Raw genomic sequence first — 13,563 nt, 5'->3', positions numbered from 1 at the left:
TTCCAGCAATTTTAATCTGCCAAAACAGCAAAGATGTTGTTCAAATGCTGTGTGTGGACCATTGGAACCCTGGTCGTTATTGAGTTGTTCAGCAACTCGTTTTTTGAGGCCGAAGGATGCTCCTCTGCAGGGATACCAAACGAGAAAACTGATGGCATTGTCAAGCTTGACGTTGGCGGCTGCCTGTACACCACGACGCGGTCGACTATGACTCGCTACCCGGACTCCATGCTGGCTGCCATGTTTACCAATGAACTCGACAACTCCGTTCGTGACGTCAACGGGGCCTATGTCCTGGACAGGGACGGGCCCATCTTCCGGTACGTACTGAATTTCCTCAGACAGGGCAAGCTGATTCTACCGGAGGACTTCAAGGAGTGGGACCTGCTGGCCACGGAGGCCGATTTCTATCAAGTCGGGGCTTTGGTGGAGGCGGTGAAGGCGGAAAAGTACCGAAGAGTCATACCAGAGGACGAAACGAAGAACTTTGAATACATTAAGTTAAATGCATGTGTTAACGTAAGCTACACTTACACGTACACTGGAAGCATGTATTTGCAATGGAGTTGGCCACTTGAAGAGTTTTTCCGGGTCCATTCAAGGGAATGTCGGCAAAACCACGGTAACTATACGCTGAACCTTCCACCCGATATCAAGACCAATGTTCACGAGGATTTTGAAAGACGCAAGGTGGCGATATTCAAGGATATTCTTCGGGATGGATTCAGATTGAGAGGACGGTCCTACACATTTAATCCTGATGGGATCAAGGAATTCAAATGGACCTTTGCTCATGTAGCCCCTTAATTCTTGAGCCAATGAAAACAAGAATGTAAGATCCTCTCAGAAATTGGAATTGAGAACAGACGACTGAGAACTACAACGGTTCGGTGCTGTACTGGCAGCATAACGTGAAACTATTTCTACAATGACGTCATATTTTGTTATGGACATAGCGTTCAACTTCCAAGGACACTGAAACCAATTGCAAAAATCCGAAGATTGAATTAAATTGGACAACTTAAGCTTCACCATGACGGTTCCACAAATATGAATAGCTATTTTCGACAATGTATGAATGCAAATGTATGCCGTTCAAACATACGCATTGAGGACGTATACGCCTATAATTTCCATTCACCAACTTAACAGATTGGCAATCTAAGTGCGTATTGAATTATTTTGCTTAGATCATTCAATTACGGACTGATTTTTGGTGAAAAGTTGAATCAGAACCACGATCGCATTTATAATCACTCACTTCAAATAACTGAACTTAGATATCGTAATCGATGTGCTATAAGTTTAAAGCAAGTTGAACAGCCTTTGTTTTGATTGTTCTCCCAAAGTATAGCCACCGGTTTGATTAGGAGATGCTTGTATATTTCAATTAAATTAGTACATTACGTGTATTTAGATCTATAGGGGTGCCGTTCGTGGTATATTTAGATATCTCATGTAATTTGTGCGCTTACGTCCCTTAAACCTTTCCAAGAAAGTGGTGCATTTCGAGCTTTTTATATTCGGTTTGTTCTTCGATTTTCCGAACTGTGTAATCATCAGAAAGTCACAACATAACTTTAAAAATCAGCATTTTCTTGTTTCTCAAAACCAAAATTGGGGGATGACCAAATGACACATCCCCCTGGTCAAAACAAAAAGGGGAGGGGTGTCCCCCCCCCAAAGCCCCTCCCCAGATTTCAGCCCTTGTTCAGGGAAGTTATTAGGACTGATAATTGGGCTATATAGCGACCATAACACTGATGATTTGGTGTGGGCTTGATTTTTATCATTCCCCCCCCCCCCCCTCGCCCTGGTTTTCCGATGTTATATTTATATCTATGCGGGATTTGGGTTTCGGAATGGGCATGGGTTAGGTTGGCCGAGCGTGCTCGAGAGAGATTCCAGCTTACGATCTCCTGTAGGTGTACAATTGATTTTTATTTGTTTTTCATTAAATGTTTGTATTAATTCATGTAAAAGGTGATTCCTACTCGACAAACTCCGCTTTTTGGGGATCCCCTTCCATCATCTCTAATTTGAATATAATGAGCTCAAAGTGTAAAACCAGTATCAATTCCTAACTATCTAAAGCTGCATGTATATATGTATTTATGCCTTGTCAGATAATGAAATGAGATGTGGTAAAAATAATAAAGAATGTAACTTTGAAAGAATGACAGAATGAATTGGTTCCATATTTCAATAGGGGGCGCTGTTCAAATTCGACGATTATTAGCACTATATTACAGAATGGTGTACCGTATTTTGAACCGGGCAGACATTATGCCAGTATAAAATTGTTTTGGGTGTCACAGCAAAGGGGGGTTTTCGACTTATTTTTTAGGAATTTGTATGGAAAACATTTTGTTTGACAGAGCGGGGGGGGGGGGGGGGGGGGGGGGTTGACCCCCAAAAACCCCCCTTCTGGATCCGCGCCTGGGTTGAACTTTGAACCAGGAAGTCTGTGTTGCGTTGGTACTGAACTGCCAATGCAAGGTGCGGTACATGCACATGGTGGATCACAGGGGTGCACGTTCTCAAGCCTTTAAGCAGCATATTCCTGTGAGTTCTACTGACTAGAATCAGAGACATGGATGACGTTATCCAGCTCAATGTTGGCGGCTGCCTGTACACCACGTCGAGATCGACTCTGACTCGCTACCCGGACTCCATGCTGGGTGCCATGTTTAGAGGTGACTTCGACCCGTCTGTTCGTGACGCCAACGGGGCTTATGTCATCGACGGAGACGGGCCCATCTTCCGCCATGTCCTCAACTTCTTCCGACGGGGAAAGCTGATTCTACCGGAGGACTTCAAGGAGTGGGACCTGTTGGCATCAGAGGCAGATTTCTATCAAATCCCAGACCTGGTAGCGGCAGTGTCTTCGCGTAAGGAGGTGGAGGACAACCCAAAAATGGAATTTGTGGAATTCACAGAACAATCTAGTAGTTGTAAATACATGGGCAGTTGGGAAACTTTGAATGAACTACCGCGTGAGTTTCTTATTGTATTTGAAGCAGATCCTAGCTTGGTAGATTCAAAGGCACAACGATTACGATCCCTAGAAGATATTCGGTCGAGTCTGGAAAAGTATGGGGAGATCTCGGGATACTATGGTCGCTGCTCCATTCAGTCGCGCTTTAACTCAATCCGACCCAAGATAAACCGACCAAATTGGATGGAGGTATTTCAACGAACCTCTGAACTTGGTTTTCAGTTTTTGAGCACGGCAGGGATGAGCGGAACTAAAAATTGGCTGTTTGGTAGAAAGATCTCAAACCATTACGACAAAAAACATACAGGGTCTGCTGGTCTCCTTGGGAACTAAATACAATGTAAACAACAATGTAAACAACAACTACAACAACATCAAAAACAAATGAGATCAATATAAAAAAATGGAATGAAAAACTTCACTCCAACAGCAACTTGTTTTTGTTAATTTTACAAATTCAAAAGTGTGTTGACATTGTTCTCGTATTAAAAGATCGTATTTGGAGTAACTTGAACACATGGCTTTTAATTAAAAGGACAAAACAATCGCCTAGCTATCTAACCAGATTGAAATTTCTACTTCATGGTTTTGTTCCAGCCATCGCATAGACATAGTGGCCATTCGTATTCGCTTAAAAATGACAACATTATGTACAGGCGCAATGATTTCACAGGAATGCATGATTCTATACTGACAAATGAGTAAGATATTTCATGATATATTCACAGTTTCATTTTTAAGTGATTAATGATTTGCGTTAATACCTTTAATCATATAACGTGGTGCAATTTTGACTGGAAACACGCAGTCTAACTTGCAGCCGGCTGTGCACCATTATACGTATCAGCTCATTAAACCGTTACCGTGTACAAAGCAAATCAGACAATATTTATGAATAAGAGGTGCAGGTGTCTGGATAAACTTCGTGTCATTCCTTTATTTTCAATTCTTGTTATTTTAATTTCGATTGCGTTACAATTTAAGGATTGAATACACTGCTGTATATGTATGTTCCATGGGGAAAACATTAATCTTACCTTCAATGACGCCGAAAAACAGAACACACAAAATTTAAAGCACATTACACAGCAAACCAAACAAAAGAACATGTATCTTAATTATGTTGGTAATTTGATCTTCAGACCAAGCCTTTGCTTATCACTTTTGTTACATAAAGTTGTCCAAAAATCATGTCAGATGCATGTACATTGGGACTTTAATTATTGGTAAAAAGTTGTTTTAAGTTGTTTTCATGTTATAGCATATCTTCGTCGAGTAACTCGTCTGATGTCTTGATATGGATAGTGGCTCAGATACATGCATCTAATCCTGGCTTTCAATACTGAATTCAGTTGGTTATCTCGCAAGAAAGGTCAAGAGAGCAGAAGCAAATGTGCGATTTGTTATTATTTTCACATCAGTTTTGGTTCTTATTTTTGTTTCCCTGTAAATTTACAGGCATTAGAGACATTATTGTACAAACATTTACGTACACTGTTTACGTAAGCGAACATCATTGTTGAAATAACTTTTTATTTGTATAGATAATAGAGTACTTAGCCTCAGTTTTCTTTTATTAATAAAATTCATGAATAAAAAAAAGCAAAGAAAAACTTCCAAATTAAAGAAAAAGTACAATCAGAATATGGTGACTATTTACTCATGGTGTTGCGTGTCTGCTGATTGCAAGGATCAGGGAATTTCCCGGTGACGTCATGTAGCCAAGCTCGGGTGATGCGAAGAATATTTCTCGTAACAAATTACGACCTTACATCATAGAGATATTCTCTCCGTGCTCTTCGATTTCTCCAGCTGTCGCACAAATATTAATATAAATCGCAGACTTAAATAAATTGTTCAACATGTTGGTCTAGAACGGATTGTTAAGGCGGGCGTGTCATATACAGCGCTGGTAAGGAGTGTAGAAAGCATCACACTGAGCAGACGTATCTCAGCACCCGACTTGAGCCGATGCTGTGACAAGTATAACCGCTCCAGTTCAATCAACTTCATTGTTAGATGAATCAATTAATACAAAACTGCACAGAAATCGTCATCATCACGACCATGATTTTCTCCAGGATCTAATGTTATAGATCACTTGACACATCATCTCATTTGCACTTTGAACCATGTCGAGTGTGTGTGCCGTGCCCACGCCCAATGTGATCTGCAAAACAGGAACCATTTTGAAATTCATGGCACTGCCTGCCTGCCTATAAAGTGAGAGGAACATTCGAGGTTGTTTCTCAAGCAAAATTGTACTCGAGCCCTATAAGAATAAAACTCTGCAGGGATTTGAAACAGGAAAATGGAAGACATTGTCAAGTTTGATGTTGGCGGTTGCATGTACACCACGACGCGGTCGACTCTTGCTAGCTACTACTCGGGCTCCATGTTGGCTGCTATAGTCAGCGGTGAACTTGACCCGTCTGTTCGTGACGCCAACGGGGCCTATATCATCGACGGAGACGGGCCCATCTTCCGTCACATACTGAATTTCCTCCGACGGGGCGAGCTTATTCTACCGGAGGACTTCAAGGAGTGGGACCTGCTTCGCAAAGAGGCCGACTTCTACCAAATGCCTTGCCTGACAAAGACAGTGTCTTTGCGCAAGCAGTCAGAATTCGCCGATGCTCAGTCGCGTAAAGATTATGACTATGAGTTGCTGAGACAACCCGTAGAAGACAACCCGAAAATGGAATTTGTGGAATTCATAGAACAAGATAACAAGAGTTGCAGATACCGGGGCAGTTGGGAAACTTTAGAGCAACTACCACGTGAGTTTCTTGATGTATTTGAAGCAAACCCTAGCTTCGGACGCTCCAGGGCATCGGCACTCTCAACCAACGCGCCAAGTTCACGATCCCCGAAGATATGTGTTCCATCGTACAAAGGTGTGGGGAGATCACGGGATACTGGGGTGCGTTCTCCCTTGAGCAGCCCGGGCAGGCACGCGGAAGCCCCGACCAAAACCCACCAAATTGGATGGTGGTATTTCGACAAACCACTGAACTTGGATTTCAGTTGTTGAGCACGTCGGCGAGGAACGGAGAGAAATCATGGTTGTTTGGTAGAAAGGGCCCCTCCTTTATTTTGTAGGAAGATTCTCCATAGAACATCTAGATGGTACAATGACAAAGAAGTCCTGTAGTCCTTGCGAAAGTGTAAAAAAAAAACAACGAAAACTAGACCGACGAATGAAACAATTGTGCAGCAGAATACTTACAAATATGAAACTCGATTCGAAAAACAAGATAGTTTTTGGTACTGTTATAGATTCAAAAGTATGTTATAATTTTGGAGTGAACCGAAAATCCGTGGCTATTACAGATAAAAGTATGGCGTGCAGGTTACCCTCACAGCCAGTCCGTCAAAGCACGCAATGGGAATCTTCCATCTACGGCCAAGACTCGTCATCGTAGATTTGAACAAAGTCTAGTGGCGATCATCCAGGGGATCGAACAGCTTGGATTCCAAGCGGAGAAATTAGTCCTGCACGATGAACGATTCCAGGGTATAAACAGGAAGAACTCGGACCTTTTTCCGGCCCATCTTTGAATAAAATGGACCTTTAATACTTAAACGTTGTAGTCGCAGTAAAACTCTTATATCCTTCTTCTCGAGTTTTTTCTCTGCCTTGCATCTTGAAAAATGCATCTTATACCGTAAAAGCTGTGGCCATTTAGATAGTTTAGGTAATGAATTAGTTTCATTTGCACAGCGTAATGCTTTCGTGTCACAGGCAACACGTTTATAATATTGAGAAATGGTTTGAAAGTTTACGTACCGGTATTAATCATAAAGTGTAATGATATATTGTAGCAAGATACCACTAAATGTAACCTTTTTGTAAGGTCATATACAAGCATTGATGTTTAGTACTCGTGTGCTATTATTAGACTGTTATTAGCCAGAATTTCTTTTAAAATATGCAGAGCTTGTCTTTTGTTTAAAAAATAAATAAATAAATACAAAATATACACAGAAATATCACAAATCAAGAAAATAAGAGGACTTAATGTTTAAAATCTAAGTAGAAGTTTTCTCATGGTGCCTCAGACGCTTAGGGTGGAAATGGTGTAGGCCTAGACCCTCCAATTGAAATTTGCAACAGGATTAATTGCAACGTTTTTTTTTAACAACTCGTGACTCGTGCACTTTGCATCGATGTTTAGATTGAGAAAGGATAGAAATCATTTTTGAAAAGATTTAAAATTATGTATTATAACATTATTGTTCCAGTGAAATGAAATGTGACCAATAACTTCTCAAATAAAGGACGAACATTCTGGCGGAAAAATAATTGGGTTTGTCGTTATTAGGACGTATTCAATTATTATCATCGGTCAATCACAAAGGAACGATAACCATTTTCAAATTTGCCAGATCCCATAAAACGCCATTAAAGTAAACATTGAGAAGGAGTCGTGTGAATATTAACCCAGCGGAATTAAGGCCCTATCATTCTGTTGGTGTTTCTCTAGTCATAATATGATTAATTATGACAGTACTGTTTTATAGTTGATAGGATCCATACATTTAATTAAAGGTAATAGAAAGTTTCCATGTGACAAATCCTATTGGAATAATTATGCATGTATGGGCCTATATATCGTGTTTTGTTGTATTGCGTGATTGCTGATGATTGCAAGGATCGGGGGTTTCCCTGTGACGTTATGGCGCTAAGCTCGGGTGATGCGAAGGATATTGCTCGTCACAAAGGTGGAACCAATCGCGGTTTCATCTTTCAGCTGATGCCATTGCGCATTCCTTGACAAGTTGAAATGCCAAATCCCTGGATAACTACCTTGACACAGATTAAATATGTGTGCAGACACGGTTTAATAATTATTAATTGTTGATTTATACATTTTGGTCGACAGAGGGCGCTCGCCCAATCGTTATTGCCAAAAGCTATCCTAGCTTTTGGCAATCCATGCGGCGGAGGGATACCCCAATACGAACGATCAAGACCCATTGAAACTTCACCCACAGCTATAGCGTTTGAATACGTATGCAAAACCGTACTTTGATCCAGCTTACACGCATGTATTGGAAATTTAATAGCTTCGAGCGAGGCTTTATTTTTTGCCAAATAAAAATTTCTTTTGAGGACGGCAGTTACGCACGGTTTTTGAACTCAGTCCACGGTACATAATGGATGAAATTGTCCATCTAAATGTGGGCGGTTGTACAATGTACACCACGAAGCGGTCGACTCTGATTCGCTACAAGAATTCCTTGCTGTTCAAAAAGTTCCAGTTGCTAAGATTTAATAATGACAAAGTAAACGGAGCTTACTTCATCGACGGAGATGGGTCCATCTTCCGCCATGTCCTCAACTTCCTCCGACGGGGCAGGCTGACTCTACCGGAGGACTTCAAGGAGTGGGACCTGCTGGCCTCGGAGGCCGATTTCTACAAAAATTGAGGATTTAGTGAAGGCGGTGAAGGCGGAAAAGTTTCAGAGGGACACCTGCACTTCCTAAGCTATACACAAAAGCAGCAGTATGCTACCCTAGAGAAAATTCCATCGCTTGTTGATTTTTTTCAAGCCGTACCAATCCACTCCACCTAAATTTATCCCAGTCGGGCAGATTACCCTCACAGTTCAAGCACCTGTAGGAACCCGTGGAATGAACACAATCTGGTGGCGATCATCCAGGAGAAACAGTCCTGCACGATGAACGATTCCGGGGTACAGGAGGAACTCAGCTGGACCTTTTCCCGTCGCATCGGTGGATAAAAATGCACTGTTCCTACTCGAATGTGTATCGCAGTAAAACTCTCTCGCTCCTCGAGCTTTTTCCGTCTCTTGAAAAAAAAAGTGGACACCGAAATTATGGATACTGCTTGATTGTTTGAGAAAAAAATGCACTTTTAACAAAGTTCACTCGATCAGCTTAGCAAATGTGGACAAACTATATAAAATTCCGTCAAATTTCAAAGAACAAGATGCCTCAAGGGCGATTTAGCCTGCAATCCGGCCTCTTCATTAACTCTTGGCAGCATCTCGAAGGGCTACAGGTAATGAGGAATTTTATATCCTCCAACTGCAAAGCAAATATCGGTATTTGCTACATAGTGAACCGCTGTCTTGCATCGATTTTTTTTCAACAATGCGTCTTATTGATAATGAAAGGTCGTGTATGCTGTATTATTCTTTTCTTATGGCCATTTAGTTGGTTTAGTGTTCATTTGCTTAGCTTAATGCTTCCATATTCTATTTGAATTATACACGCAAAACGTCATACACTTAGAAATAGTTTGAAAGCTTGTCACATAACGAACCAGTTAAGTGTAATGTTATAAGCAAGGCACGGGTGTACAATGTGTACAGTGTACAACATAAAGAACTTGGTAGATCCACCACAACGCAAACCAATTTTCTGTATTTTCTGCGATGAGGATCAGGAGTGATAAAATTAAGGCGATAGGAATACGATCACAACAAATTGTTTTATTTTTGCCGTCCTTGCAGTGGCGCTCTCATAAGATGGTGTTTTATATCCACAGTTTGTTTGGCTGCGTACGTTGTTAAAACATGTCGCTAATTTTTTAGAGGTGGCATTTAGATACATTTAGATACGTTTTAGATAAACGGCCATTTAGATACACGTACATGTAGTTACGACTCTTAGTTTTACCACCGCGCAATGTTTTCATGTCGTCATGGTGTCGGTAACAAGCAAAAGTTAACTCTTGTAACAGAAATAGTTTCAGTTTTAGTTTTAGAGCTTGTCCTATAACGAACAAGTTACACTTAAGTGTAATAGTTGATATATTAGTAAAGCACAATTGGTATCCTCTTTGTAAGCTCGTATTTAACCATCGATGTTTGTAGCCAGAACTTGTGGAAAGTATTTAGAGTTTGTCCTTTCTTTAACAAAGCGTATGGCGGTCCATCAGTCACTTTTACCAGTTTCAATATCGTAGTCTTAATGATAAACATTTTTATTTCTAATATAGATCCCATAAAAAGTCAAACATTGAGAAAGTCATGGGGAAAAAAAATGGGAGGCCTTATGACTTTGATGGTGTTTTCTGGTCTAAATGTGAATTATAAATTGAAGAAGTCCAGCATTTCAGGAAATGTACTAAAAAAAATTCTTAAACGCTAGCAGTAGTACCATGGTTGAACAATTCATCATAACAAGGCTATCGTAGCTTTTATATCGCACTGATTTTTTCAAGAAATTTATAATCCCAATAAAACCGCCTTGTGGTGTCAACATTTATAGCCAATTCCGATAAAAAAAAATCAGATAAGGTAAGTTGTAAATCGCACTTCTGAAGTTGTATATCGTTGGGATAATATCACGTTCTTTAAAACCCACCTCTTTGAACAATGTACTTTGATATCGTTAAATTTGAAATCGAGTTGTTGATGAGTACCTTGCGCAATAAACAGGCATCACATTAAAGTAATAGTCTGTATATCCCAGAAATACATTGAACTTTAAAACTATTTCACACGTTTTAATTGATGTTTTTAATGATTTGAGTTTGAAAACAGAAGACAGTGTTAAACTTGATGTTGGGGGCTGCTTGTACACTACCACGCGGTCGACTATGATTGGCACCAGGACCCCATGCTGGGCAAAATCACCAAGTCGTCCGGGTACCCATGCAATGGCTGACGCACATACCCGTGATGACGACACAGCTTATATTATGTCACCTTCGTCCACTTTGGCCAGAAAGACCAGTCCTGTAGTAGATGGTCTTTCGGTGACAGCAAGTGATGCTTTTTTGGCAAAGTAAATATCACATCAATCAGGACAAACATTCACATTAAAGTAATTTTGTAAGGCTGAAATCTGTTGGTTTGTCAATATTTTAACAAAATCTAATTTAGGTCAAAATAAATATGGAATTTTTTTTTTATCTTATGATGCGTTCACTGTTGTCAATGAATGGTGCGATATATTGCCCAATGCTTCTCGTTAAAAATGTGATTGATCATTTTTCAGAACGGAATAACTTCGACTGCAAACGTGATTTTGTAAAAAGGGAAACCAAATAAAGAAGAAATACCTTTCCCTGTAAAGATATGCTGTCGATCCGTGCGCTTCGATATTGCCTCCAACCTAAGGTGTGTAGAAAGCATCATACGTACAGGGCAGACCTAGAGCAGTATCCGACTTGAGCCAAGTCTAAATATTGTAAACCGCTCGAGTTTAATCAACGTCATTGTTAAATAAATGAGTAAATTGAAGAAAAAAAATAAAAAGAAAGGTCGTCACGACCGACATTATCCAACCAGATCATTCGGCTCATCATATAATTTACACTTTGAACCATATCGAGTAAAAAAAACCACCCAGTTGTTCGAGGGCGTGCGAGGGCGCTCTGCAACCATAATAACTAAATTCGCTATCAATCACTGACGTCTTGGTCCAAGACTATGGCCCTGTCTGCACAACACCAACCTCGTACCCAGGGTGTCAAGCAGTACGCGCCCATCACTACCTGCTCTCTCACCCTGGTATTGGATTATTTGCATGTGCAAGATTTTTGAACACGTATGCAAATGAGGAATAGTCTGGTGCCTTCATGTGCGTTACATTAGCGTTTGTTTTTGTATGCGGTGTCTGGGGTAAAAACAGAGTCAATTCGTAGCAGCGCGAGCATGGCGTGAGTTACGAAAACATAATTTTTTTCAATTAAACTGTTACGATCTTAACAAAACAATATGCAGTATCACATTTCATATTAATATTAACAAACTGGAAAGGAAATTAATATTTTCGAGAAGGCGTGGACGAATGATCGCGAAAACACGCACTGCATGTTGTGAATAACAACACCAAGTACACGATAAAAATGCATTACTAGCCAATTGCGGTATCCAATCAGGATACAGGAAGAAAGTTTCCTATCCAGGGTTTACTATTGGAAACCGTGTTGGAAATAAAGTAAGCACTGGGGACGAGGTTGGCACAACACTCACATGACCTAACGATAAGCTCGCGATCGCGACATAATTTTGTGGTAATAGGAAAAATACTCGCCGACCGTCTGATCTGACATAAACATGCACTGCACTGTTCCTCTGCTTGAACGGAACTACTTCGGTGTACAACAGTGTGAGGACCACTCGATTTGGTTGGAACCCTGAGAGTTGAAATTTTCCTTGTTCAACGAATCGTGTCTGAGCCGTGAATTCTCTGCAGGAAAATGGATGACATTGTTAGGCTGAATGTAGGCGGCTGCCTGTACAGAACGTGGCGGTCGACACTGACTCGCTACCCGGACTCCAAGCTGGCTGCCATGTTCAGTGGTGAACCTGACCCGTCTGTACTTCGTGACGCCGGCGGGGCCTTTTTTATGGACAGGGACGGACCCATCTTCCGCCATGTCCTCGGCTTCCTCCACAGGGGCAGGCTGATTCTACCTAAGGGCTTTACGGAGTGGGACCTACTGGCTGCAGAGGCCAAGTATTACAAAATCCGTGCTTTGAATACGGCAATACACTATGAAACTTCTTATGAAGACGAGTATGAATTCATATGGCTAACTGCATGTGCAAACGTGAGCTACTCGTACCGTGGCATCCTTGCCCTCTATCGTTTAGAGCCACTTCATGAGTTCTTCTCCGCATATTGCAATCAACAAGCTGGTTGGGAAATCGTCTATGAATATACACTCAACCTTCCACCCGGTATCGAAACCAATGTTCACGAGGATTTTGAAAGACGTAAGGTGGAGATATTCAAGGATATTCTTAGACATGGATACAGATTGAGAGAACGGTCCTACACGTTGAATCCTGCCGGGGTTAAGGAATTTAAATGGAAATTTGCAGAGCCCATTAGTCGCCGTTAGAAATGTATCAAATATCTGATATAATGAGAATTGCGAACAGAGAACTGAGAACAGCAAAGTTCGGTGCTGCACTAGTCTTGTGATAGCAGAGGACTGTAAACTTTCTGTCTACATGACGTCGTATTTTTCTAATGAATATGCAAATAAGCATCAACACAACACCTGAAGTCTCTGGGACCAATTACAAAAATAAACAAAGATTAAATTAAATGGAACAAAAACTACAATGTTACGGTTTTACAATAAATGCAGGAGTTCGTTCTTTTATACGAAAAGCTGTTTCTAACGAAACGAATATTCATTCACATTACTGTTCAAGGGGATAAGGACTTTGATCAACATTGTATTTTATTCTTCCAACTAAAGAAATGGCAATCGATTTTTTTTGTTTTAGTTTAGATCATTCAATTTATGACTGATTTGCGATGAAATGTTGACTCAACCATGATCACATCTATAAACATTTACTTCAAAATAACAAATTTAGTTTATTAATAAATATCGAAATGAATTTGCTAAAGTGAAGGAGCAGTTTGATTGTTTGAAGCAAGTTAAACAGTCGTGCACCAATCTGTGTAAAGTAAGTACATATTAATATTACATGCCTGTATTTCTACTAAAACAAATCGCAACGTGCATGTATGCCCGTGGGTTTTACTCCAGGGCCTGAAAATTGACATGACTTTTTGTACAAAAGAAGATCAGCATACACAAAACGATTGAAATTGCACTTTA

General features: G+C 40.5%; 2 protein-coding genes across 2 annotated transcripts; both read left to right on the top strand.

The window, feature by feature from the left end:
- The first annotated feature begins 33 nt into the window (after positions 1 to 33).
- On the top strand, positions 34 to 807 carry LOC119725025 (BTB/POZ domain-containing protein KCTD6-like). The gene has a single exon (XM_038196390.1). It carries the CDS (start codon positions 34 to 36, stop codon positions 805 to 807), a length of 774 nt encoding a protein of 257 aa, XP_038052318.1.
- Positions 808 to 2,455: 1,648 nt separating this feature from the next.
- On the top strand, positions 2,456 to 13,296 carry LOC119725024. Its single transcript, XM_038196389.1, has 5 exons — positions 2,456 to 3,187; positions 4,457 to 4,473; positions 5,306 to 5,778; positions 8,115 to 8,426; positions 12,164 to 13,296. The coding sequence occupies exons 1-5, from the start codon at positions 2,594 to 2,596 to the stop codon at positions 12,826 to 12,828; spliced, it is 2,061 nt and encodes a 686-aa protein (XP_038052317.1). The 5' UTR covers positions 2,456 to 2,593; the 3' UTR covers positions 12,829 to 13,296.
- Positions 13,297 to 13,563: the final 267 nt, after the last annotated feature.

This window comes from Patiria miniata, unplaced genomic scaffold, assembly GCF_015706575.1.
Source record: "Patiria miniata isolate m_02_andy unplaced genomic scaffold, ASM1570657v1 HiC_scaffold_18, whole genome shotgun sequence".
In the NCBI taxonomy this organism is placed as follows: Eukaryota; Metazoa; Echinodermata; class Asteroidea; order Valvatida; family Asterinidae; genus Patiria; species Patiria miniata.
Note: the sequence above shows the minus strand (reverse complement) of the source record. Positions and strands in the feature narration are given on the sequence as shown.

Excerpts from the sequence above, each read along its gene's own strand:
- LOC119725025 (XM_038196390.1), top strand. The coding sequence starts at position 34 with ATGTTGTTCAAATGCTGTGTGTGGACCATTGGAACCCTGGTCGTTATT.
- LOC119725024 (XM_038196389.1), top strand. The coding sequence starts at position 2,594 with ATGGATGACGTTATCCAGCTCAATGTTGGCGGCTGCCTGTACACCACG. Across the intron at positions 5,779-8,114 it reads AACTTTAGAGCAACTACCAC|GACGGCAGTTACGCACGGTT; the intron begins GTGAGTTTCTTG and ends ATTTCTTTTGAG. Across the intron at positions 8,427-12,163 it reads GGAGGCCGATTTCTACAAAA|GAATTCTCTGCAGGAAAATG; the intron begins ATTGAGGATTTA and ends TGTCTGAGCCGT.